The following is a 27,615-nucleotide window of genomic DNA, read 5'->3' as shown; positions in this document are numbered from 1 at the left end:
TGTTTTAGGACCAGGTATGCCATTTTTATAGAGACCGCATGAATTTCAGTGACCTTGGTGAGAACACAGAGGAGAAGTATCCTTGGCTGTTCTGCAGCTTGCTGGAAAACTTCTGATTCCCTCCAGTGTTTAATGATGTGACTCTGGAAGAAGCAACTAGTGGCTTTATGTAAGGTCATATCATTTCAGTGGTAAAATCTCTAGGTAGTATTTCTGCTGACCTATTTCTGATCTAGTTCTCTATTCCTTTTTATAAATAGAATAAAACTCGATCAAGCTTTTTTGAATGAACGAATGAATAAGAAAGTAGCTAAGAATTTTGACACATGTTAAGAAAATGGGCCAATTAAAAAGAATGAAAATCTAGAGCAAGTGAGCCAGTCTTTCTATAAAACCAGAAAGTAGTGATATAATAATTCAGCTCTTAAGCCAAACCATCCACCTGTGAAAATGAGACCCTATCCAGCATTAACATTTTTTTAAAGCCTTACTTTTTAAAAGCAGATCTATCTTCTCTCCTTCCCTCCATCATTTGCTCATGCTGAATTCAGAACTAGTCTCTAGCAGGTGACCTCCGAGGGACTTAAAAACCCTGCTGTCTAGCTGACGTTGGTTTTTAAATTTAGATCAAATGACATTGTGTTTGAAGTCTCAAGAGCACTACTTAAGGTAGCTGTATCATATGGGCTTGCCTTTCAGAGTGCTCCTTGCAGGCTGGCATCCTTAATAGGAAAAGTGAAGCCTGGTCAAAAATAAATGAAAAAGAAAGTTTTATTGGAGTTATTTACTCTAAGACAACTATTTTAGACGGAACCTTGACAAGTCATCTCATTGCCTCCAGACAGGAACACTCAAGGCATATGGGTATCTATAGTATTTTAAATGACCTTGGGGGACGAGGCTCCTTCCATAACTCATTCCAGAGTTTAAACACCCTCGCTTCAGGAAATTCTTCCCTATATTTAACTTACAGGCCCCCTTCTGCGGTTAACACCCATTTCCGCTTTTTTCTGTCCCCAGTCAGGATGGAGAACAGCTGGCCAACATCCTTTGTGTGCTAACCAACCCTCCATCAGTGAGAAAGTCATTTGGGCATCCCTGGGCTGCTTTTCTCAACCTCCAGCAACCAAGTCTTTGAACCAAATTGAGATCTTTTTCCGTTTTTATTTGTGCCTTGTCTCTCTCTTGTCATTCCTTTTGATTATCAATGAATAAAATTTGGAAAATGTAAAAATATACAGACGAGGGGAAAACAATAGCCCTATAATCCAGGGAGCGAAACCACTGTTAAGTTAGTCAGTTTTCTATGTGTTTCTTATGCAGCTGAGATCATGTCATCTATACCAGCCCTGAAATACAGTCTGATCCACATATATAGAAACTTACATTTTCTGGTAGCCACATTGAAAAAAGGTAAAAAGGAATAGGTAAATTAATTTTAATTATAGTTTGTATTTAATTCCAATAAAATATTAAAATGTAATCAGTATTTTAACTATTAACAAAATATTTCACATTCCATTTTTTATACTAAACTGTCTAAATCCAGTGTATATTTTACATTTATAGCACATCTCAAATCCAGCTGGCCACCTTGCAGGTACTCAGTACCGTGTGACTAGTAGCTATAGTGTTGAAGCACAGTCCTCGCAGTTGTATATGCTGCTTTTTTGTCTATCATATCTTAAGCCTTTTACGAATGGCGTTACAAAAATTTTAGCATCATTTTAGTGGCTGCATAATAGTTCATCATTTAGACTTACTATAACTGTATCTTTAGAAAGTTTTGTTCTTTATGTTATAAGTAACCCTGTAGTGTTCTTTTTTTACTTATTTTTTATTTTTATATCAACTGTTTCTCAACACATTGCCAAAAGAAAAAAAAATTATTCCTTTTGGGCGCAACTAATCAAATCCACTTATTCATAAAACAAATATATCCACTTAGCATCTACTGTATACTCTGTACTACATTAGATTGGGAAGTGGAGCAGTGGATTTCAAGAAATAGAAGACCAGGTCCCTCCCATACATTGTTTACAAGACTTGACTCCACAGTTGGACTGCACACATATTGTATTTTATTCTGACTTAAATATCCTTCCCTTCATTTCTTACTCCCCTCTGCCCCTACATATACACACAGAGCCTGGTTGACTCCCCCTTATGCTTCAAAGTGCCAGTCAAAGGGAGCCACCTCTGCTGAGTCCTCTAGGTGACTGCTGGCTCCCTCCTCCATTATACAAAATGTATATACTGTGTACAGAGCACCCAGGTGTTCTGGTTATTGGCTAACTCTCTGTCTTCTCTACTAGAGTAGAAACTCGTTAATGATAGAAACCTTATCTTATAAGCCTCTTTATTCCCAGTGCCTAGCAGACTGCCAGGGCAGTGAATGTGGATGTCAGTAATATCTACTGAAATACTTGTTGAAATACAAGTGATGATATTAAGCATCAGTTGGATAATATAATTACAAGTATTGATCAAGGAGTTCAGAGTTCAGAGAGCACACTTTAAATTGGCATATGGTTGAAGAAGGCTTTAACAAAGGAGGTAGGACGTGAATTGGGCTTTGGAAGATGATCATGCGTAAGTGAATGGATGGGAGATATCATGTTCCAAGAAGCCTCTTTTTCAGGAGGAATTCTTTAGTGTGTGCTAAGTATCAGCAGATAGGCATTTTTCTAGATCTAAAACACTATAGTAAGTTTCAAGAAGGCTGTAGAGATATGGTCTTGGCCCATCAAAAACTGTCAGGGCGGGGCTTCCCTGGTGGGGCAGTGGTTAAGAATCCTCCTGCCAATGCAGGGGACATGGGTTCGAGCCCTGGTGCAGGAAGATCCTACATGCCGCTGCAGAGCAGCTAAGCCCATGCGCTACAACCTCTGAAGCCCACGTGCCTAGAGCCCATGCTCTGCAACAAGGAAGCCACCACAATGAGAAGCCCGCACACCACAACGAAGAGTAGCCGCGGCTTCCTGCAACTAGAGAGCCTGCGCGAGGCAACAAAGACCCAACCCAACGCAGCCAAAAGAACAAACAAACAAACAAAAAACAAACTGTCAGGGCTTTGCAGAATTAGAAATTACCACTGGCTGCTTCAGTATGATCTTTGAGTTTAAGCTCTGTTTCAACTTTGGAGTTGTTAAAGGTCATTTTATATGATGCTTGTTCAATAATCCTTCTGGTAGTAGACAGTTGTATATAGATAATAATAAGTATGTCATTATAGCTAATATCAAATGACCATTACTGCAAACTAGGCACGCTTCCAAAGCATTTTGAATGGATTATTTAGTTAAGTCATTTAATCCTCACAACAGTCAAGTGAATTAGGGCCCATTATCCCCTCTCATCTTACAAATGAGGAAACTGAAGCACAGAGAGGTTTAAATAACTTACATGTAACACAGCCATCAAGTGGAGGAGCTAAGATTTGATCCCAGGCAGAACAGCTTTAGGGCCTCTACTTTAGCTATCACCCTGTACAGCCTCTCTTATAACTATGTTAAAAATAAAATGTTTTATACAGGGATCATTTAGCATCTTGTGGTTCCAGAAAAGGAATCCTATTATTATAACCCTCCCCTATTTTTCTTCATTCCTCTGATGGCTCCTTAGCTCATTTGCAGGCTCCTCTTCTTCTACCTCATCATAAAAGACTGGAGCTCCTCAGGCTCAGTCCTCAGCCCTCTTTTCTCTGATTTTTTTCTTCACCACCCTTGCCCAGTGATCTTATCTACAACTATCATTTTAATTATCACCCACATTGAAAGGAAGCACAGTGTAAATCTTCAGCCCAGATCTCTTTTCCGATATCAGACCTCTATTCAGATTGCCTCCATGGACCTTTTCACAGCACATTCTGTGTGCCATTGTTTTTTTCTTCCTGTCTTCCACCCCAACCATCACAAGCCTCATGGTCTTCCAGTGCTCTGTTTTCAGCAAATGGAATCTCCATCCATTCTTTTACACTGGCCAGGAAGCCAGCTGGTTCCTCCCTTTCCCTCTTAACCCCATATCCAACCTTCACAGCCTCTGCTGATTTCCCCTAATATGTCTATTTGCCTGTATCTATACATTTCCACTCTGGCCCAGGCCTCCATCATCTCTCACCTGTACTACTGCACAGCCTGTGGTCCCCCAGCATCTGCTCCAGAACCCCTCCACTCTGTTCTCCAGCTTCAGTGAGAGTGTACCTGTCAAAATACAAATTAATCAATCAGTCTCTTTCTTTCTCTCCTTACCCCCCTAGACAGACAGACAGACACACACACACACACACACACACACACACCCCTAGCCTAAAACACTTTAATGACTTAAATAAAGAGAAAAATGCTAAACATGGCCTCTGGGCTTCTGCACGGTCTAGACCTTGTTTTCCTCTTCAGCTTTATCTTCTGCTGTGCTACTACCCTTCACTTGATGACCTTTAGGGTCCTCAAATGTTCTCCCTCTTGACATAGGGTCTTGACATATGCTATTCCTTTTGCCTGGATGCTCTCACACACCCACCCACTCTTTACCTGGTGAAGAAGTCTACTAGCCCTTCGAATCTTGGCCTCTGCTGGGTTAGTTGCATAGCGTGTGTCAGAGGTTGTCATTTTGCATTTATATCTATAATTCTGTGACAAACGTCTATCCTCTCCCACGTACAAGCGCCACAGAAGCAGGAACCATGGCTTTTTCCAATCACTATTGTATCCCCAGAGTCTAGTGCACAGTGCCTTGTGCATAGACACTCACTATATATTTAAATGAGGGAGTAAATAATTTGTTAATATGTTCTGTTAATATACATACAGTTTATACTGCACCTCTGGCAGTAGTACAGAGGGCTACAAAAAATAAGGTTCCCGAGACATTGTCCCTGAAGTCCCACAGTCTCTAAGCAGTGATTAAATGATGGCTGTCATTTAAGCATTTCTTCCAAAGGCCTCCAGCATCTCTGAAAATGGTGGCAGAGCTATCCTTTTTTCTTTTAAAATAAACAACTAAGGCCCCATGGTTCGGTTCATGTCAGAGCTTATTAGAAATGTGATGGTGGTTCAGCTTTAGCAGTGTCTTTCAAAAACTTAATTTCATAGATTCTGTCATTGGCCTCTGGAGTCTAAAGCTTCCTTTAGCTCTCTCTGCAAGTCTACTTTTTAAATTCTGACCAAGGTTTAAATTTCCCTGTCAAGTTCTTTCTGGGGCTGGGCTGTGACATTGCTATTCCTCTGGTTTCCCTGGCAAAGGTAGTTTTTTTTTTTTTTTTTTTTTCTAGTTTCAGCATGAACACTTTATCACTCCCATGTTCAGGTGCTATCTAGACACTCCGAGGGGTCATCAGGTATCCTTCCTGGCGTCTCTTTCTGTTTCTGCAGACCATGTTACAGTCCTCATAATGTTTGTTGCCTTGCCTGGCTGTGATTTCAGTACGTTAAATTTGTGTGGTGATTTCTTAAACGGAAAGCTGATGGGTGAAGTGGTTGACCTGCCAGCTCCTGGGACCTTCTGTCTCCCTGGAGGATCACTCTCTATTCCCTAATCCCAGGGAACTCAGCCTTGAAGGAACCAAGCTGGCTTCCAGGTGGGCTCCATGCTGTGGGTACCCCTTCAGCCTCTGTTCATAGCATGTGCTGGGACCTTTCTTTTCCAAGGTGGGCCCTGTTGCCCAGGACCACGGAGGCCCTCACATCACAGAGTCTGGGGAAATGGATTTCTTCAGCTTGCTTGTTTTATCCTTTGCCTGTGGAATTTTCTCTTTCACAAATTCGTCTCTCCATCAGAACTCAGTTTAAATAAAATCTAAAGGCTCCCTTGTTCAGTTATTCCTTTTTAAACTCTGTTTCTATTTAGTCAGACTTTGGCAGGAAAACTTCTAAGCAGAGCCCAGGGGAAAAGTGACCACTGGCACAGATTTTAGCCTGTGCTTTGGGCCAAGATTGTTTCTATTTTTATTTTGTTTCTTGTTTTTGTTAACATCCAGGGCACAGATTAAGCACTTTCACTTATCTGTAATGGTGAGAGGCCTTTAGATTGCTTGCCTTTGGCCAAGATTCTGCATGCTTAAAACTATTAACCCCCAGCTACCTCCTGGGAGATAAGATCTAGCTGTTCAATTTGGCTTTTCCAAAAGGAGGCTCTGTGCTTCTACTTGATCTGAGATAGAAAAAGGAGAAAGTAAATCCCAACCTTTGCTGGATTTTCAAAGAGGTTAGTAGCCTAATTTATGGGTTGTCTTTTTTTAAAAAAAAAAAAAACAAAACTTTATATTGTAATTTCTCAGCTGCCAAAAGACGTAATTCTGCCTCAGCTTCGCCTTGGCAACCTGCCTTTGGCACTCTGTGCAGCCCTGTCGTAGCTCTGCATTATTTAAGCAGTAATCTTTAAGAAGGTGAGAAACCATTATTGCTTTTTAGTGGAGTTGACATGCTATTGGCGCAGAGTAGTACCTAGAGCTTCAAACATTTCTAATGGCTGTAAACCAACTTAAACACCTCCATGTAGATGTCTCACTGCCATGAGGTCATAGTTTGCTACAAGGGGGAGAAAGAAGAAGATCAAATGTTATGTAAAAGTGTGGGTTGTTGTTTTTTTCTCCTTCTTTTTAAGTATTCTTATTCCACTGAGTTGTGGCTGTAGATTTTGGCCATGATTCAGACAATCAAGATTTAGCATTTTGACCAGCTGTGATCTAGTAATGTTCCTCAGAGGAAACATTTTGTAGGAGGGAAAGACACATATTTGAGACTGTGAATTGTACTCCTTCCTAATACTTTACAGTGTGAGACCTGGTTGTAGACAGATAAAACAAGCACAAGTGAATCTGAAAGAGAACAGAGGGAAAAAAAAGTTTTCAAAGAGCTAAAACTTCACTCCAGCTTGAAGAACTCTCTTGAGGTGGGAAATCTTTACATTTTTTCTTTATTTCACCTTTCCCTAAGTCTTCACATTCATATCATTCCATGGCAGAATGTATTTCTGTTCATAATTGATACTTAGAATGCATTAACATTCTTATAAGAGCATAACAAGTCTTAGGAAGTAAAAATGCCACACAAACTTAATGTAGGCAAGAAGAGAAGAGAAGGAAAAAGTATCAAGCCACTTGACCTAAAAAGTATTATTCTGATTCTCACTCCTCCCTCAAATAGAAGTAGAGTGTGTTTTGGTGGCCAGTCCTATGGATTGGGAGAGAGAAGATTAACGTTTTTTAGTCAGACTCCCTCTGTTAAAGCACAGTTAGTTGCTTTGTGATCTTAGGCAGGTTACCTAACCTCTGTGCCTCAGTTTCTTCATCTGTAAAATGAGGATGTATACTTCATAGAGATGTGAGGATGAAATGAGACCATGTATAAAGCTGTTAACAGATTACTTATTCCCTAGTACTTCATAAATGTTAGTTGCTACTGTTTTATTATTAATAATTTATGGAGTACCTACTCATTGTACTAAGAATTTTCCTTGTATATTTTGTTTAATCCTGACTGCAACAACTGTTAGATGGATATACCCATTTCATAGGAGAGGAAACATAGGTTCGGGGTAGTGAAGTGCTCCACCCGTCTCCCATATTTTATAATGGCGGAGCTATATGTGAAGGTCTGGAATATTATATATGGGAGATGTGGAAATGGGAACACATTTTGGACCAGTGCTTTCTTACTTTGTTTCCTCTCTCCCAGTCCCTTTTCTGTAAAAAGAAGCTATAGCTTCAGGAAATAAAACCAACAGAAAAGGAAGATGGGGAGAGAGTGGTGGGGCAAGGATAGTGGAGTGGAATGAACTGGTTCTGCTGTCTCCCGGGTTGGGCTGGCTTCATGGCGAGGTATTCGTATAATGGTTATAGAAGTGCTGAACAGGGTCCTCCCTCTTTTAGGTTGGGGAAGCAGAGAAATTCTCCCTCTTATAAAAATTCCCTCTCCCTGAAGCTAAATTCATAAAGAAAAATGACACATCAGAGGTTTGGGGACAATTGGAATGTACCTCAAAGGATTCTGGGAAGCTCTTCTAGTCCCTCAGCATTTGGTAGATCGTGTAAATAGAGGCAGCTGAGCATTTCCACTTGATTCAAAGCCTTTCCCACCCCATGTCCTCAGGAAAAAGGAAAAAGCTGGAATGAAGTTTCACATTGGGCAGAATAAACCTTTTGATTTAGTACTTTCTCCCCCAAACTCTTTTACACTTGCCTTGACTCCTTATCTTCTTGCAGGCAGCTCCCTGATGGGCAGGAGTGGAGATGGGGGTGGGTGGGAGGAGCTCTGAGTTTGTTCCTACTATAAACATTATTCTGTATAGGAGGAAACAGTAGAAGGAATGAGATCTAGATTCTGGTCGTTCCTCTGCTACCTGTTGCCGTGTGTTTCCGTCTAAGACGTTAATGTCTTTGAGCCTCAGTTACCTCTTCTGTAAAATGAGGCTAATACTTTTGGAATCCAGAGCCCATGGAAGCAAATAATAACGACAGCAACCACAGTTACAGCTACTACTGCCATCGGTATATATGCGAGGCATTCTGCCAAGGATCTGAAGTGTGTTATTTTATTTAATCCTTACCACAGTCCGATAATCTATTTGACAAAGAAGAAAAGTAGAGCACAGAGAAGATAAGTGACTGCCTACAGTCATATAACTAGCAAGTGGTGAGTTCGACCTTAAGTTATAACTCCAAATAAACAGGATCACAGTTGCCGATCCAGATGTTTGAGCATCCTTTCTCATCACCACCACCATCTCCAGATATCTCTAGATATAGCTGAAGAGATAACAAAAGGTAACTGACTGCAGTAAATAAGGACAGAATGAAAAAGAAATTAATGACCTTAATTTAGAGAGATCAAGGAATACTTGATCCAAAGAAGCCAAATTTAAACCAGACTGTCCTCCTTGACCTCTAAACTCCAAGCCACTTGCCTTCTCCCTCACCATGCTATTGTTTGGGATCCTAGGATATCCTTTTTTACTTGTAGCAGAAAGGCTTATTATTAAGTAATTTAACAGTCCCCCATGTGGTTCAGTTATTCAATAGACCGTGGCCTAGTAAATTTGTAATTACAATATCTTTGGGTTGTTTTTTAATAAATTCCTTTTAATTGCAGCATTAAACCCCAGATGTCATGTTTCCAGTTTGGACCTAAGCCAAGCTAGGAGAGGCATCCATTCAAGGCAAACAGCTGATGAGAAGAATGTGTGCAGTGAACTGGGGGACTCAGTCCAGTTGCTAAACCTCAGGCTCTTTGCCCCCATATCTAGTGCCTTAGGACATAGGGACCCTTGGCTGAAGTGGAGGATAAAGAAATGCTACTACATTTCCTGCTGCATCCACTCCTCCCCAGAACACTCAGGTTTACTCTGGTTGTCTCTAAGAGTAGAAATTCCCTGGAAGTTATTCATCACTATTTAAATACTGTACTAATTTCATTTGATAAGTAAATTGTCAATTGCCTTTAAAAATTGGTCTTAATAATTAGTAAATCCAGGCATTTCAACCTCTTCTTCCATCTAGATAAAATAATTATGAAGCCAGACTGTAATCAGACAAAAAGAATCTTGAAACATTCTGGGCATTCTTTTTTAATCTATCATTTGCCTTTTTAATTGCTACCTTTCTGGGGGTTTTTTTGTTTGTTTGTTTGTTTTTGCAGTACACAGGCCTCTCATTGTTGTGCCCTCTCCCATTGCAGAGCACAGGCTCCAGACGCGCAGGCTCAGTGGCCATGGTTCACGGGCCTAGCCGCTCTGCGGCATGTGGGATCTTCCCAGACCGGGGTACGAACCCGTGTCCCCTGCATCAGCAGGCGGACTCTCAACCACTGCGCCACCAGGGAAGCCCACTACCTTTCTCTTTTTAGGCAATAATAGAGGTATAATGTTCCTATTTTTCTTGTAAGAATTTAACTAATACCAAAACGTGTAATGAAGATTCCTTCTAGAAACCTTCTATTAAATATGGAAGTCAGAATTATTTTATTAAAAATCTATGCCTTGGGCTTCCCTGGTGGCATAGTCATTGAGAGTCCGCCTGCTGAAGTAGGGGACACGGGTTCGTGGCCCCGTCCGGGAAGATCCCACATGCCGCGGAGCGGCTAGGCCTGTGAGCCATGGCCACTGAGCCTGCGCGTCCGGAGACTGTGCTCCGCAACGGGAGAGGCCACAACAGTGAGAGGTCCGCGTACTGCAAAAAAACAAAACAAAACAACAAAAAGAACAAAACCAAAAAAAAACTATGCATTGTGTTTTTATACAGAAATACAATAGTTTGTTTTTTAATAGTAAAACTTTAGAAATATCTTAAATCCACAAAAATAAGAAAATGATTAAGTAAATTATGATATTCCATTCAATGGAGTAGCCATTTAGAATTGTTTACCAAGAGGTTTGAATAACTTCCAACAACAGGATACAGAATTGTATATATATACTGCAAACACAGCTTTCATTTTGGTTTTTGTTTGTTTGGTTTTGTGTCTTTTTTAAATTAAACACACATATATAAAATCAAAGTCTGAAAGGAAAATATCCAAATAATGGTTATTTGATGGGTAATAGGCTTTTGAGTGATTTTTATTTTTTAATATGGTTTATATTTTTTAGTTTTCCAGGGAGTATAAATTATTATTATAATTAAAAATGCATGTGTGTTTGTATATATTTTAATGCAGTCATTCAACACTTGAGCTGTTTAGACCTCAGCTATCTTAAAAATTTGGAACATTGCTAAGATTCTGGAAGTAATAAAAAATTAATTCTGAGCAGCCAAAACTAATGTTACAAAACTCATATAATAAAGCATATTATGCCCAGGATATCTGCTGGTCCATCACTCAAATCCTGTTTACTCTTGCTTTGCACACAATTCTCAAGACATCTGCTTTACAGGAACACAGCAAATTAGAAGCAAATGTCAAAAAAGGAGAAGCGCTCACAGGCAAGAGCACTGACTCGGCCACACGTGACAGCCTGACAGTGAGAGAGGACACAGAAAAGCCTGAGTGCAGACTTAAGAACTCGGACTCAGATCCCCGATTCAGGAACACGCCCCTGAAAGGCCCGTAGTCTCTCTACTATGTCATAGTTAGTAAGACATGTTAATACTGATGGCCCAAAGTTACCAAGAAAATACATTTTCTCATTAGAAAATGAATAGATACATATATATGTATAACTGAATCACTTTGCTGTACACCTGAAACTATCACAACATTGTTAACCAACTATACTTCAATATAAAATTAAAAGTTAAAAAAAATTTTTTAATTAAAAAAAGGGAAAATACCTTTCTTTTCAGCTTGTTTTAAGATTATAAGAAAGACTAGGGCTTCCCTGGTGGCGCAGTGGTTGAGAGTCCGCATGCGATGCAGGGGACACAGGTTCGTGTCCCGGTCCAGGAAGATCCCACATGCTGCGGAGCAGCTGGGCCCATGAGCCATGGCCGTTGACCCTGTGCTCTGCAACGGGAGAGGCCACAACAGTGAGAGGCCCACATACTGCAAAAAAAAAAAAAAAAAAAAAAAACAAAAAGATTATAAGAAAGACTAATAAAAATTTTTTAAAGGTTCATGGCACATAGCTGCAAATGGGAAAAAAAGACAGTGTGTGATTGTAGGGTAAATGTTAGATATGTAGACTTCCTTATTTGTCTCTGTAATACCTCATCTTCTTACCTTTCTTAAGAGGGAATGTTTTACTGTTACTTAGGTTTTCTAAATTGTATTTGATACTGTCATTACCCGGGTTCTCATAAAAATCCAGGAAAACTGGGTAAGATCCCAGGATCAGGATGTCAGCAAATGCCAAAGTCTCCATCTCACAAAAGCCTTTGAATCCATGCATCGAAATAGGAGTAATGTCATCAAGGACCTACTGTTGATGCACAGGGGAACTCACTCTAATCAACATTCTGTAATAACCTATATAGGAAAAGAATCTGAAAAAGAATGGACATATGTATATGTACAACTGAATCGCTTTGCTGTACACCTGAAACTAACACAACATTGTAAATCAACTATACTCCAATATAAAATTTTAAAAATTAAACTAAAAAATAGGGGTAACACCCCAGACCCAGAGCTTAGCTATAGGTTGGGTGGCAGCAGAGAGGGTGTCAAGTCATTCACCCTTCGTAGCCATAAGTGGTTAAGCACCTGGCCTGTGGTCACGTGCCAGCAATATCACCTTCAGTGTTCCGGGTGGGTTTACCTGGTGCTTCCCACCCCTCATGGGCTGTGGTGGCAGCTGAAAGCGTGGCCTGTCTGCCCAGAATAGACTGACTGTGGGTGGTGCTGATGCTGTTTTGGTTTGATTACCTAGGGCCCCTGCAGAATCATGTAGAGAGGGACACTTGTCAGCAAGTAGCAGTGAAAACAAGAAGGTTGGCCAAAATGTGCAGCTTACCGCATTACTGTGAGTTTTGACAACATATTAACTGAAAACCTAGACTAAGGCCAACAAGCTTTGCTCTGCTTAGTTTTTCTTGAGAACTAAAAACAGTAATTTACTAGTGTATTTGCCTGGTTCTGTGTGTGCCCCAGTGAGCACCCCTAATCATGAAATCGCTCTTGGCACCAACACTCATAGCCAAGCAAGGGAGCCTCATGGGCACATGGATTAGAAGAAGCCTTTTGGTTGCCTTTCCTCAAGAAGCTTGTTGAACCTTTGCTTAGACCACAGGGATAGTCGAGCATCAGGAGAGATCTGAGAGGAGAGGGGGCAGGAGCTGGCTTAAGGGTTTGGGGCTGTAGACACAGGTAGAAGGAACCCGAGATCCTTTCTTCTTTCTCAGTGCACTTACCATGACTGTAATTTGAAAATGTATTATTTCAATAATTGTGGATGTGTTTCTACTGCAAGATTGGAAGCTCCTCAGAGGCAGGGCCAGCATGTCTTACATCTGTTTCCCCTCCTCAAGGCCTGGCACATGTAGCAGCTGTTTGCTGGATAGGTATAGTTTTAAGTCTAACCTCTGTTCCTGCCTGGTACTTGTTTTTGCAAGCCACTTCTCTGTGTGTTTCCTCAGCTGAAGAACACCAGTCAGATGGATCTTGTGTTTGCACCTCCCTCTGTCTCTGGACCCATTTTGTTCATATAGTTGTATTGAAGCTGACTAGCGTCAGCCAAGTATGATGTCTAGAACTGTGGTTAGTACTCCAGGGGTGGCTTCACTAGCATAGTTCACAAACTGCCTATCATTTCCAGAGTCTGGATACTCTATTTCCATTAACTAATTATTATTTTAGACTTAAGAGTAATAACGTATACCCTGCTTTCTTGATGGGGTTTTTGTGAGGACCAAGTGAAATGATGTATATGAAATAACTTCAGAAACTATAATGCTTCGGGTAGCCAAACAGTGATTATTACTGCTGGCCCAAAAGTATCCTCCTGAGAAGTAACTCAAGTTTGAAGGAAGGTACTGAAGACCAAGTATTGTAAAGTGTGTGTGACTCGCGTTATAAAGGAGAGGTCATTTCCCAAGTTAATTTTTCGTTAAACACACACACACACACATCTCCTTGGTCCTATCTCTGCCATTTATCTAATGCAAGGCAGTTAGCATTTGGGTATTGGAAAAGCTCTTGATCACTGAGCTATGAGTCATGGGCTTTAGTCCAGCCTCACCCCTGCCTCGCTGAGGTTATCGTGGGCAAGTCATTGAAGTTCTCTGTCAAATGAGGATACCTGCTTTATGAAGGTAAAATAAGACTTGAATATTAAAAACAAGAATAAGATATTGGTAGCCCTGCAGACATAAGAAGTTGATCACATCCTCATATATTTTTCTTTCCAGATCCAGTCCCTCCAGTTGCCTCGACTCCTCCCCATATGACATTGTCTCTACCCCCTGCCCTACCCTCTGCATATATTTCCGTATATCTTGTATCCTTCTTAAAGGAAGCTCCCAATGCTGAACTCAGAATACTTTGTTGCATTTTGTATTTGGACACTAAAATTAATACTAAGGTTGAGTATTATCAATTTGTATTATCTCAAACCTAAATACGTTATTTCCTATCTCTGGATCCAGAAGGTTTAAGCTGAGTTCTGAAGTTGAAAGTAACTTCTCATTTTTGTTTGTCTTCTAGCGACAGACATCACACCTCCAGTGCAATCCCTGTTCCAAAGAGACAAAGCTCCATATTTGGGGGTGTAGATGTAGGCTTCTCTGGGGGGATGCCTTCACCAGACAAAGGACACCGGAAACGGGCCAGCTCAGAGAATGAGAGACTCCAGTACAAAACCCCTCCCCCCAGTTACAGCTCAGCATTAGCCCAGCCTGTGACCACCGTCCCCTCCACAGGAGAATCTGAGAGAAAGACAACATCTCTGTCTTCCTCCTTGGACACCTCCTTGGACTTCTCCAAAGAAAACAAGAAAAAAGGGGTAGATCTGAGTGACAGCTTCAACGGAGGCCATGGGAGTGTGAACACTAGCCAGGAACAGGGACAAGCCCTCCCGGGGCCTCCAGCCACAGTCAACGGCACCCTCCTGCCCAGTGAGCAGGCCGGCTCCTCCAGCGCCCAGCTTCCAGGGGGGTTCCACCCGGTCTCCGAAGCCGAGCTCTGCTGTACCGTGGAGCAAGCAGAAGAGATCATCGGCATGGAAGCCACAGGCTTCACCTCAGGCGATCAGCTGGAAGCATTTAACTGCATCCCCGTGGACAGTGCCGTGGCAGTGGAGTGTGACGAACAAGTTCTGGGAGAATTTGAAGAGTTCTCCCGAAGGATCTATGCACTGAACGAAAATGTATCCAGCTTCCGCCGGCCACGCAGGAGTTCTGATAAGTGAAGCGAGCGGACAGACGGTAGGACCAGGATAGAGTCACTGCTTGAAATGAGGATAAAGCTGCACTGGTTACCCTTTGTAATAATTATGACACAAAATGAATATTAATGGAGGATATTCCTCAGAAAAATAGACTTTGTGAATCAAGGAGGGACTCAGGATCATTGTGTATCAGTGGGCCAAAGTTAGATTTTGCTTGCAAGATTTGCTTTTCAGGCCTGACAATTATTTTAAGGCAGAAGTCTAGCTCTAGTCACCTTATAGGCATTTGACTGCTTTTTTATTTACACTTCTGTGTTATCCTCAGAGGGAAGATGATAATATATAAATAATATAATGAATTTATCTTTAGTTTCTTATAAGCATTTGCCCTCACCATAGTTTATGAAACTTTGGGAAAATTGAATATTCAGTAAAAGGTCTCCAACATCCACTGAAGGATCTTTGGCCATCCATTAAGTTGATGAGCTAGAAGCACAATGGTCTCCTTATACCTAGGCCCACCTGCCCCTGCCCCTGCCCCCAGACTTCACAGTCAACCTAGCTGTCGCCCCTTCTGCACAGTAGATACCTTGTGCATCCTGACGACTGAGGACATCACATTTGCTGGTTCTTTAATGAAGTTGCCGTTACCTTCCACCTCTTCCAGTCAGCCATACCCTTGATGCAGCCCTCAGATTATAGGAAAGACCTCACCTCTGGTGGATCCCAGGGGATCCTCAAGGACCCCTGAGGTTACTGTAGTCAGATGGCATCCAGTTCCCTCTGGGGGCCAAAGTTATGTGGGCAGAGGCTGTTGTCAAAAGCCGGGTGTGCTTTCTGGCAACACACTCACCATATAGAAATCCCTATATGTAAGCCCCATGTTAATTTATTAAATTTCAGTTGGAAAGGAAGGCATTGTGTATGATAAAATATGTGTAGAGTCAGGCCGTCCAGTGTGCAAACTGCAAGGCAGTTGAGGTAGTTAGATTAAGAGACTAGATGAGGCATAAAATACCATCGGTATGTGTGCAATTACATAAATATTAAATTATGATTTTGAAGTACGTTTTCATTCCTGGAGCCCACATATCATTTGCTACTGCTATACACTTTATATACCCAAGGACATCGCCTCAGGGTTGCAAGCTCTTTAAGGAAATTTTATGCTTATATCCGTGTATTGTATAAAGAATAAAAATTGAGTTTACTTCACTCAACCTGATTTTTTTTTTTTCCCCAGCTTTGAAATTCCTCTTGAACCTACATCTCCATATGTTACATCGTGACAGCACTAGCCTGAACAAAACCTGTGGCTGTATCTAAGCTAATGCCGTTGACTTCATTTGAGTTTACATATTGTGTGTAGTAACACACCGTCACAGGCGTACTCTGCAGTAGCTCATTTGTCCTCCATAACGACTTAACTCAGAGGTTTCATAATCATTTTCATATTTTGTCCAAGCATTCCTAGGCTCAATTATAAACATAGCTACACTGGTAAATGGAGTAGCTCATGTTATTTTTCAGGTAGAGAACTCACAAGATCATTGAATGACAGACAGACCCAACCTGCAAGCAATTAAAAGTTTTAACTTGATCTGAAGAAATCCATCTTATTCCTCTAAACAGGTAGAACTACTCCAAACCTGGAGCGGAAGCCATCTGTAGAGTCACGGCTTCTTTGCAGAGTACTGTCGTTCATTTTGGAGTCAGTAAGGGTGGAGCTAGACATGATCTTGGATGTACGTCAGACTGGGCTGTGGGGTCCTCCAGTGGAGTAACATCTACCCCCCACCAAGCCCAAAAAAAAAAAGGTTTTGAAGGACTATATTAGTATTGAACAATGGAAGGTGAATCACATGTGACATGTGATTCTTCAGATATGGGAGAGACCTTTAAACTTCATGCGAAACTCAAAGACAAGGTGCGTTCAATGCAGGTCCTCCAGCCCAGTTTCTGGCATCACCAAGCAGAGGGACCACGTACAGGAGCACCCATAGTTACAGTGTTCATCTCAGATTCCACACAGCCAGATAGAGCCTGCAGCTCCGGGGTTCCATCTGTCAATCTCCCATTTGTGGACTCCCTGATTCTGGGGTTCACAGCTTTTGACCCACACAGCATGGAGCCCCACCATTGAATGTGATCTGGTAGGGCAGAACTGATCAACAGTTACCTACACACTGGCCTAATCCACACTGTGTCCAGTGATGTTGTGCCTCAAAACACCACTTAGGTTTCGGTTTATTTAGTTTAGGTTTTGAGTTTTCACTGAGTTTGTTTGATGTCTGCAGTTTCTGCCAAACTTGGGTAGATCCTACAGCATTACATTCTCCAGGAATAACTGACATTTCCCAAAGCTGCAGAATTCATTTTGCCTCTGTTTAAAGTGGCCAAGGCCAAATATGGGATGAGGTATTATCTCCTACTAATCTTTGTAATTTTTGCTTTGAGAATATAAGTTGAAATGAAAACTCAGTCCTATCCATTTCTGAACTGCTAAGAGCCCTTTCAATTTTCATGTAGCTGAGACACTTTTATAGCCGGCAAATGTTATCAGATGAATATTTGCTTGTGTTTTCTCTCTCCACTTCCCCTTACCCACTTTAAAAATTCCAGAGATTTTTTTCCCCCCCAGAATATTAGTTTTGGAAGATTGTATCCAGCTATATTTTTTTAGCAGTTCTAATAGTGCCCGTTTATCCTGACCTAACCAGTTATTTAAATAATTTTTTAAACCACCACCAATAATAAATGGCATGTGAAACTGATCTGTTGGTAATTGGAAGAAAACTCAGCATCTGTATTTATAAAATAAAATTGATTAGTATTTATTTTGAGAGTAAAAGTGTATGTTACTTCCCTGCTATGTTTGAGTCCTGTCTTCTTCACTGTTTTGAATTTCATACTAAAGCTGAGTTAACTATGAAAACCTCATTCTTAAACAGTCAGCCAGCCAGTCCGCATTTACTGAGCTAGCTCTCTCCCTCTTTGCAAGGGACTGGACTAAACAAGGTTATACAAAGATTAATAAGCCTTGATCTCTGCCACATTCTCCAGTTGTGGGGGGAAGGGTGGCATAAGTATATTAACAATTAAGTATAATTCAGTGTGATAAATTCTATGATGGAGAAATGTATAGCCATGCTACAGAATTCAGAGAAAGCTATTCTGCCTCAAGGATCAGGAAAGGGTCATGGAGGTAATACAGATGAAAGATGTATAAGATTTCACATTACAGGTGGAGGGAACAGCATGGGCAAAGCCCAGAGGCAAGGCAGGGCCACATGCGTGTTTGCAAAATTGCAAGGAGTTTGCTGTACTTGGGCCCTGAATGGATGTGAAGAAAGGTGAGAGGAGAAATTGAATTGCAGACCCATGGGGAAGGACTTAAAATGCCAGGGGAAGAGATTTGGATGCATGCAGTGGGCGACCGATCGGTACCCTTTCCAGACTTTAAAGCAGAAGAGTAACTTGGTTAGATGTGAGTTATGGCTAGCAGCCACGTTGAGGCTGGACTCTAGTGATACTCTTCTTAATCATCTTCTGTACTATTTTGTTTAGAAAAAAAAGTCTCTCTGAAAAAGAGGTTCATTCTTGTGTCCTTAATGGTTTCAGGGTAAATACTGAATAATGAACTGGGTTTTTACCATGTGATACAAAGGGCAGCCAGCATCTATTCTTTAGAATCTAGATTCCGAATGCCCCAGTTCAGCCACTTTGAAGTTATGACCCTGCTCAAGTCATTAAACCCTTAATGACCCCTCATTTCTTAATCTGTAAAGAATTGGAGAGAACTCTGCCCTTGCCATTATGTTTGTATGGGGCCTACACCATCAATGTTGGTTCCCTTTTGTCCTGTGGAAGGCTGCTTGCTGCCTAGTGACAGAAAGGATGCCTGAGACTCGCTAGAACCATTTCTTGTTCTAGCACTTGGGCACGGCCACTTAACCCCTCCGAATCTGGCTCCTAATCTGTCACATAGGGATGATACCTCACACCGATCAGAATGGCCATCAAAAAGTCTACAAACAATAAATGCTGGAAAGTGTGGAGAAAAGGGAACCCTCCTACACTGTTGGTGGGAATGTAAATTGGTACAACCATTATGGAGAACACTATAGAGGCTCCTTAAAAAACTAAAAATAGAACTACTATATGGTCCAGCAATCCCACTCCTGGGTATATATCTGGAGAAAACCATAATTCGAAAAGATCCATGCACCCCGATATTCATAGCAGCACTATTTACAATAGCCAAGACATGGAAGCAACCTAAATGTCCATTGACAGATGAATGGATAAAGTAGATGTGGTACTTATATACAATGGAATATTAGCCGTAAAAAAAGAATGAAATAATGCCATATGCGGCAACATAGATGGAACTAGAGATTATCGTACTAAGTGACGTAAGACAAAGACAAATATCATGATATCGCTTACAGGTGGAATCTAAAAAATGATACAAATGAAGTTATTTACAAAACAGAGTCACAGATGCAGAAAACAAACTTATGGTTATGGAGGGAAAAGTGGGGAGGGATAAATTGGGAGATTGGCATTGACGTATACACACTACTATCTCTACTCACTACTCTGTAGTGACCTATATGGGAAAAGAATCTAAAAAAGAGTAGATGTATGTATGTATTTGTATAACTGATTCACTTTACAGCAGAAACTTAACAAACACAACACTGTAAATCAACTATACTCCAATAAATTTAAAAAAAATTTTAAAGTAGGGGTGATACCCACATCTCTCCCCACCCCACCCCAACCCCGCCCTGGGGTCAGATAGAGTGTAAGAAGTGATGAGTATTTTTATGAAACACTTAATGATCTTTACAAAGCACCATGCACGTTGGGAGGAGTTCGTCATTCAACAAGGATTTCTTGCATTGTATACATCAGGCTTTGAAACGGAGGTCTCCATTCGGTACACATTGAGAATGTGTCAGGGCTGAAACTGCTCTTTTGAAAAACAGCTCTAAACAAATGTAAAGTGTTTCGAGGTCTTTTGGTGGGTGGCATGGACAGTGTTGAGACGTGGTCCATAAGCCTAATTCGCTTAATTTTTATGGGTTTGTTTTTTTTTTAACGCCTGGCAGATGAGTTTATTTAGGCCACCTCATCCATACATATTCTCTCACATAGCTTCTGGCTGCCTTGCTGAACGCTGAACTAGTGCCCAGAGCTCTTAATTTTGCTCAAAATAGATAGAGGCTTTCTTTTTTTTTCCTCTTGGCGCATCTAACCATGGTTTCGTAGGTAGACAGCTCAGCCTTGTGGATTTTAAATGAATAAAAAAATACATGTCTATAAAATAATTCCACACTTTTTTAGAGACTGGCGACGTCAGCAGTCCAGAAAAAGCATGGTCATGAATCTCGATAAAAATGAAAAAGACAGCCAGTTGGAGAAATAGCTATAGTCAGCCAAGCCCAAGCCCAGAACTACAAGGGGGAGAGTGGTAGGCTCAGATCCTTTTGGCTTTGTACAGAACACAAGTCTAATGAACTTCCTTTCTCTCAGTCCCCATTAAAAGTACAAGCAGCAAATTAGAAAGGAATCAAGGTTGGGAGTAGACAGAAATAGTGGATAACCTGACTCGAAGAAGCAGATGCAAACAGGCAGGAAGGAAGCAGTCTGGGCATGTTGAGTGAGAAGCCCTCGGCCCCGGAGAGCAGCCAGTCAGAGGGATTCAGATCCCAGCCCCACCGCTCACTGGCTGTGCGGCCCAGGCAAGGCGCTTGACTTCGAGCCCACATGCTCCTCTGAAAAGTGGTAAGCCCCTTGCTCAGCTTTTCCCTTGCGCCTGGACAGAGACCTCTCTTGCCCTAGGAGCAAATTAGTATTCATTCTTCAAAACCCATCTCAGCTCACCTTGGGGTCCAGAGCATGGCAGGAAAGGAGAAGACCCCCACCTGTCACTCTCTACCTGTTGTGAATAACTTGGGGCTGAATTGTTTCACACAGCCTGCTTCTAGTCAGGGTTTTATATGTAGCAAAACAGCTATTACCTGCCGTCTACTCAAGATCCTCGACGCAGTGGTTGTAAAATATATCACAAAAATTAACAAAACAGCTAGCTTAAAATAACTCAGCTTAAATGATTTTACTGTTTCTAAATAGCCTCAGTCATCAGAAAAATAAATTCATTTTAGTTTGATAGGAAAATGCATAAAATATTTTAAGGGAGTATATTATTCAAAATGGTTAAAATAAATAGATACTTTAAGGGATAAACTTGTTCTCTCAAAAATTTACTTGCAAAAAGGTTTTTAATTCACTTATTCCTCAAAGAAACCAGAATCACTGTATCTTGCTCTTTGAGTTTTGCTGTGTTGTGAAGAGACCCCCAGGCTACTTTACATGCAGATGGTCTGTGAGCTTTCACTCATGCAAGGTGAGGTCTGTCTCCAAGCTTGCTGGCCATGGGGCCAGGCCCTTTGCTCCCAGAAACCTGCCAGTTGCCTTGACTTCTCTGCCCAGGGCACAGGCCAGGGCAGAAAGGGCGACCTTGTGGGGACCAGAGGAAGGCAGGCACTTAATTGGCCTTTTGAAGGAGATTCCTGAGGTTTAGGGGCGAGAACTGGTGGCTGCGCCGGGCTTGGCCATGGCTGGGGTTGCCACCTGGATTGCAGTCACCTCCTCCCTGGCTCCCTTCAGCCACCTTCTTGCCCTCCAACCCATTCTGCATACTGCAAACCCAGTGACCTGTCCTACACACAGCTCTAACCCTCTAGGAACTGTTAAACAAAGGGAAAAAATCAGACACACGCTAGTTAACCAAATTGTTGATGAGGGGAAGTTTCTCTTACAGAAATATTCCAAGTAAAATAAAATTCAGGAGGGATAATAGAATTAGACTGTCACCACTTTGCCATTCTAATGAATCTAATGCATCTAAGACAATGATCATCAGTGGCTGCTAATATCACAAAAAGAGAGAAAACCAGACATTTTATGCCTCCTGATGAAAGAACACAACACCAATGAAGAATTCTTGGCAAAAGTTTGACCCGAAGTGTGATCACACCTCTATCTGTGGTGTCCAATACAATAGATGCTGACCACGTATGGCTATTTAGTTGAAAAGTGGCTCGTTCAAATTGAGATGCGCTAAGAGTGTGAAATACACACTGAATTTCAGAGACTTGGTACAAAAATAGAATGTAAATTTATATTAAGAATTTTTGTATTGCTCACATGTTGGAATAATACTTTGGATATATGAAATTAAGTAAAATATAATTAATTTCATCAGTTTCTTTTACTTCTTAAGATGTGACTACTAGAAAATTTTAAATTGCATGTGTGACTTGCATTTGTGGCTCACGGTATATTACTATTGGTCAGAACAGCTCTGGATCTAACTACTAGGAAAATCAGAGGGCAAGTGAGCATGTTAACACCTGGAACATGCAATCAGCAAAATCTAGACAGTGGGAAACTCTATAGGACAAAGAACTTGGTTTCCTCAATAAGTATATTGCAAGAAAAAAACTGAAAGAAGGAAGGGAGAACCTATTAAGAACAGACACAAGATTTCCCTGGTGGCCCAGTGGGTAAAACTCCGCACTCCCAGTGCAGGGGGCCCGGGTTTGATCCCTGGTCGGGGAACTAGATCCCGCATGCACGCCGCAACTGAGTCCGCACGCCGCAACTAAGAAGATCCCGCGTGCCACAACTAAGACGCAGCGCCTAACTAAATGTTTTTTAAAAAAAGAGACACAATAGTCATCAGCCAATCCCATTATGGACCTTGTTTGGTTCATGTCAATCAAACAACCTTAAAATAAAGGCATAATCAAAATGTAAACACTGACTAAATATTTGATTGTATTAACGATTTTTTTTTAGATCTGATAATAGTAAAAAATAGTGTAACAGTTTTTTGAAAAGTCTGTATCTCTTAGAGGTGCATATGAAACATTTACAGATGAAGAGCATTTGGCTGGGATTGGGATGGGGTATGCAGTGGGGTATAGATGAAACAAGATTGGGCATGGGTGATGGGTGATAGGTAACTGGAGGTCACCCTGTTGCCTCTAGCCCACAACCTACCCTCCAGCCAGGTGGATGCTTGTCATTCCCAGAATGCCCCTGCTCCTGCATGCCCCAGGGCCATTGCCCCCATAACAAACGGCAAACCAAACCACTGTTCCTCCTATAAGCCAGAGTTCAGCCATTCTCCTTTCCTCTTTGAAGTCCTCCCTGCCATCTTCCCCAGTCTCCATCCCCACCTCCACCCTGAAACAAGTAGGCCTCCCTCCTTTGGGATCCTCCCACCACCTGTGTGTGCTCCCACAGCGGCCCTTACATTTTCTCTAAGTGTCTGTTTCCCTGTCTGTCACCTTCAGCAGGCTGTGAGCTCCCAGAGGGCGGGCACCCTGTTGTAAGGCGCAACTAGTGCTCAGGAAAGATTGCTAGACCAGTGTGCTGAGTGCCCGTTTTACAAATGAAGCAGTTGAGGCCCAGAGAAGTCAGTGTCATAGCCAAGTTCCCAGAGCTAAAACTTAACAAGAGCTAGGACTTGAAACCAGAAGCTTCGAGTCGTTTCTCTACTTTCCAGCTGAGCTGCAGGCCACAGTTCCCTGCATGCATTCATTCATTTAGCATTGATTGGGCGCCCCCTGTTGACTGGCCCTGGTGGAACAAATCATGGGGCCGTGCTATGAAGGAAAACCACAGGCGACAAACCATGGGAATCTGACATGGGGGAGCCACTTTGCCCTGGGATCTCAGGCAAGCCTCCTTGGGGAAGTGAGATTTAAACAGATTTGAAGCTATAGAGAGCCCATTCCAGGCCAAGGGGACCGCATATGCAAAGCTTTGGAGTAGAGAGTGATGAGCCATGAGGCTGGACAGTGGCAAACTGGGTCCACAGACAACACCTCCACCCCTACCAGGGTTGTTTTCTTTCAATTATATTTTGCACTGTAGTGTTGACGATTTTTTTAAAAAAAATATAAGTACATCCTGACCACTCTGGCTGGCCCCCTTAGGACTCGGCTTCAGTGTTGGCCCCTGCATTTGTGTCACCAACCCACTGGCACAAGGAATTCTATTGTGGATGGAAGTTTTTGATGTACGGTCACAGCCCAGATGTACAGAAATGTAACTTTATTTCCCCATAACAGTCTTCATCAAACCTCATGAATGCCCTTTTCAGCTAATGGCAGAAGACTCTTTTTTTTATATATAAATTTATTTATTTTATTTTTGGCTGCGTTGGGTCTTCATTGCTGCGTGCGGGCTTTCTCTAGTTGCAACGAGTGGGGCTACTCTTCGTTGCAGTGCATGGGCTTCTCATTGTGGTGGCTTCTCTTGTTGCGGAGCATGGGCTCTAGGCACGAGGGCTTCAGTAGTTGTGACATGTGGGCTCAGTAGTTGTGGCTCATAGGCTGTAGAGCGCGGGCTCAGTAGTTGTGGCACACGGGCTTAGTTGCTCCGCAGCATGTGGGATCCTCCTGGACCAGGGCTCAAACCCGTGTCCCCTGCATTGGCAGGCGGACTCCCAACCACTGTGCCACCAGGGAAGCCCACTGGCAGAAGACTCCTGATCTTGCTATTTCAAGGCAACTCAGTCATTTCTGGTTAAACCATATCTTCTATGCGGTAAGTGTTCAAATTCCCAAGTCCTCCCTGACCCTACCCTTCACCCAAGTGGCCCCAGGGCTTCTGACAAGTCTCTCTGAACTGCCCATAGTGTGGCTCATTTGGATGTTGGCTGCTGGCCTCCATTTTTCTGATCTCTGGGTCCTCACACCTGTGTCATCCTTCCCTAGGACCCTCTCAGCCCTGCTCGGCTCCCCTGGGGACTCAGGCCACCTGGCCCACCTTCTCTCACTTCCTTGTGAGGCTGCCCTCAGGGCTCCCGGCCTGGACTTCTCGCCTCTGCTAGTTGGCTGCCCGGCACCCTGAAGAGCACAGAACTCCTATGAAGGCTTGCCTAGGTCTACGTGGCAGACTGTGGGCAGTTGGGTCCCTTGTCTGTGACTGGCCCAAACCTATTTCCTATTTAGACCCCAGACGGGGTCAGGGACAGGGGAGGAAGGACCCCTCTCAGCCTTCATCAATCTTTTGGGGTCTAGCTCCACCCCTTCCAAATAGCGCCCCCTGCAGCTCTTCAAGTTTCTACTCCCTTTTTTCAGAGGTGAGAAAACACCCCTACATCACCACCTGCATGCATTCTCTTCTCCTCCATGGCAATATTTTTTCTTATGGCTATACACTAAAGTTCCCTAGGCTCCAGGCTCTGTCTAATCAGACAAAACTTTTCTTGCTCCACAAAACCTGCTCTTGCAATGAAAGCCTGGCTTTTGAGACATTCAGCCCTTCAATTCCCTTTCTTGTTCTGGACTCTATCTACGCTGCCCTGGAGGCAGTATAAATCTCTGTTCGCTCCCGGTTCTACCAATCAACCGAGGAGCGAGGGAGGCCAGAAAAAGCTGGCACACTCCTTCCCTTTCCCCACAGCCTTCCTTCTTGGTGAATGAACAAAAGGCACCACAGGGGCTTCCCTGGTGGCGCAGTGGTTGAGAGTCCGCCTGCCGATGCAGGGGACGTGGGTTCGTGCCCCAGTCCAGGAGGATCCCACATGCCGCGGAGCGGCTGGGCCCGTGAGCCATGGCTGCTGAGCCTGCGCGTCCGGAGCCTGTGCTCCTCAACGGGAGAGGCCACAACAGTGAGCGGCCCGTCTACCGCAAAAAAAAAAAGCACCACAGGAACAGCAGAATCCAGACCTAACGCAGCCAGCTGCTACCTGAATCCACTGGTCCTTCGGGAACATCCACTGCTGAGGTTCTGCTACAATCAGTCAGGAGGAGTTGGCCCAGAAGCATGCACCTGCGTCAAAGGCGCTCCTGTGCAAGGCTCTCACTGAGCACCCGGCTGCAGGTTTAAACTACAAAGGGAAGCATCCTAGGAGGCCAGAAGTGGGACCAGGTGCCCAACCACTCTGCTTTTCCCAGTAGAGCATTCTGTTTGTTTGTTTGTTTCCCCCGAACAAGGAACAGTCGTTGAGAGCTAGATGAAAGGCAGGAGGTTGACATTCTTATAAAATTATCAGTTGGCCCAACCAGAACCCCATCACCCTGCCTAGATCAATGCAGAGAGAAATGCCTGAATCCAACACCAAAATAAAACTGGTTATTTCATGGGGGAGGCGATTTAGGGTCAATTTTTACTTTCTTTTTTAAACTTTTATGTATGGCTTATTTTTTTTAAAAAAAGATCATCTGTGATGTTCATAAAAACAAGCAATTCATTACTTTAAAAAACTGTTGAAGGTTGGAACAAGAAGATGCATTTGGAGTTTATTTATTCCCTCTCACAACAGTACCTAGTGAGCACTTAGTACACGTCACGCCAGGAACTGCACTAGGGGGACAGCAGTGAGCACGGTGCCCGCTCCCAGCAGCTCAGGGGCTAGTGGGAGAGGCAGGCAACAGAGAACACACGCACGAACAAGAAAATGCCACAGTGATGGGTGTAGAGAAGCAAATACAATACTCAAAAGTACTGGCAGCAGGATCTTGATGAAATATCTGTATACCCATGTCCACAGCACTGTCCTCAACAGCCAGAGGTACAAACAGCCCAAGTGTCTATCAGCAGATGAATGGAAAAACAACGTGATCTATACGTACAACAGAACATCGTTCAGCCTTAAAAGGGAAGGAAGTCCTGTCACTTGCTCCACATAGATGAACCCAGAGGACATTATTCTAAGTGAAATAAGCCAGCCACTAAAAGACAACTGCTGTATGCTTCCATCACAGGAGGTTCCTACAGGAGTCAAATTCACGGGGATAGAAAGGAAAACGGTAGCTGCCAGGGGCTGGGGGCAAGGGCAACAGGGAGTTGCTGTTTAATGGATACAAAGTTTCAGTTTTGCAAGATGAAGAGTTCTGGAGATTGCACAACAGTATGAATGTACTTCACACTCCTGCATTGTACATTCAGAAATGGTTAAGATGGTACATTTCGTGTTATGTGTATTTCACTACAATTAAAAAAAAACACCAGCACCCAGGTGTGATCAGTGCTGCTGACATGATTGGGAGGCTGGGCAGGAAATGACAAGGGGCAGGGCCCTCAGGGAGAAGGGGTCACTGAAGTGTGCAGGCGAGAGAGCTGGTGAGGGCGGAGTGGTCTGAGCAGAGGTGTCTGGGGAAGATGCGGGTGAACTGAGGGCTGGAGTGACCTGGAGACGGGGATGGGCAGGCCATGCCACAGGGGCCCCTGACAAGTCATGGCAAGACATGTATGCAAAGGCAAGGGAAGGTTCTGGAGGACTGAGTCACAGAAACATTGACAGAGATCACCCTTCCTGCCAGTTGGATGGGTTGGGGGCAAAATGGGGCCAGGAGAGCAGTGAGGAGGCACCCACGGGAGCCCAGGCTGGGGGGCAGGGGGTGCCCTGCACTCAGATGGTGGCAGCATGATGGAGAAGACAAATTTGGAGAGATGAGGGTGATGGAATCAAAAGGACCAGCTGGTGGTCATGCCCATGGCGAATGATCCTCAAGTTCCCTCTGTAATCTATCTGTCCTCTGTAGCCTCCACGATTGTAGAATTCTTCAATGTGTTATCATGTCTGATCCTTGTAACCACCCATGGCTGGGCAGAGTGGATGAAAAAACAGGGCTCAGAGGGCTAAAGGACAGGGGCCATGTCTCAGGTCTCACAGTGTCCGACACCCCAGCCCACCCACCAAAGCCACCTTGGGGTCAACATGAACCCTTTGTACCATCCCTGGCTCCGCATCCTTACTGGTGAGAAGCTGCTCCTTTGATCTCCTTCTCCTACAGCATAGCAAGCAGCATCATATCCAAATACTCT

At 43.0% G+C, this 27,615-nt stretch overlaps 1 protein-coding gene across 2 annotated transcripts in view; it reads left to right on the top strand.

Moving 5' to 3' along the window:
• Nucleotides 1-17,622, top strand: part of UVRAG (UV radiation resistance associated) — a 330,820-nt gene extending 313,198 nt beyond the window's left edge. Inside the window, exons 15-16 of one of the 2 annotated variants that reach the window (XM_032641020.1) lie at nucleotides 14,076-14,794; nucleotides 16,001-17,622. In XM_032641020.1, coding sequence (XP_032496911.1) covers nucleotides 14,076-14,778 — 703 coding nt within the window. In that variant the 3' untranslated portion in view covers nucleotides 14,779-14,794; nucleotides 16,001-17,622. Of the gene's footprint in view, nucleotides 1-14,075; nucleotides 15,978-16,000 lie in introns of those variants that run through there. The other variant, XM_032641019.1, reaches the window with a different exon arrangement.
• The last annotated feature ends 9,993 nt before the right edge of the window (nucleotides 17,623-27,615 follow it).

This window comes from Phocoena sinus, chromosome 8 (assembly GCF_008692025.1).
Source record: "Phocoena sinus isolate mPhoSin1 chromosome 8, mPhoSin1.pri, whole genome shotgun sequence".
In the NCBI taxonomy this organism is placed as follows: domain Eukaryota; kingdom Metazoa; phylum Chordata; class Mammalia; order Artiodactyla; family Phocoenidae; genus Phocoena; species Phocoena sinus.
The sequence above is the reverse complement of the archived record's forward strand: the minus strand, read 5'-3'. Positions and strand labels throughout refer to the sequence as shown.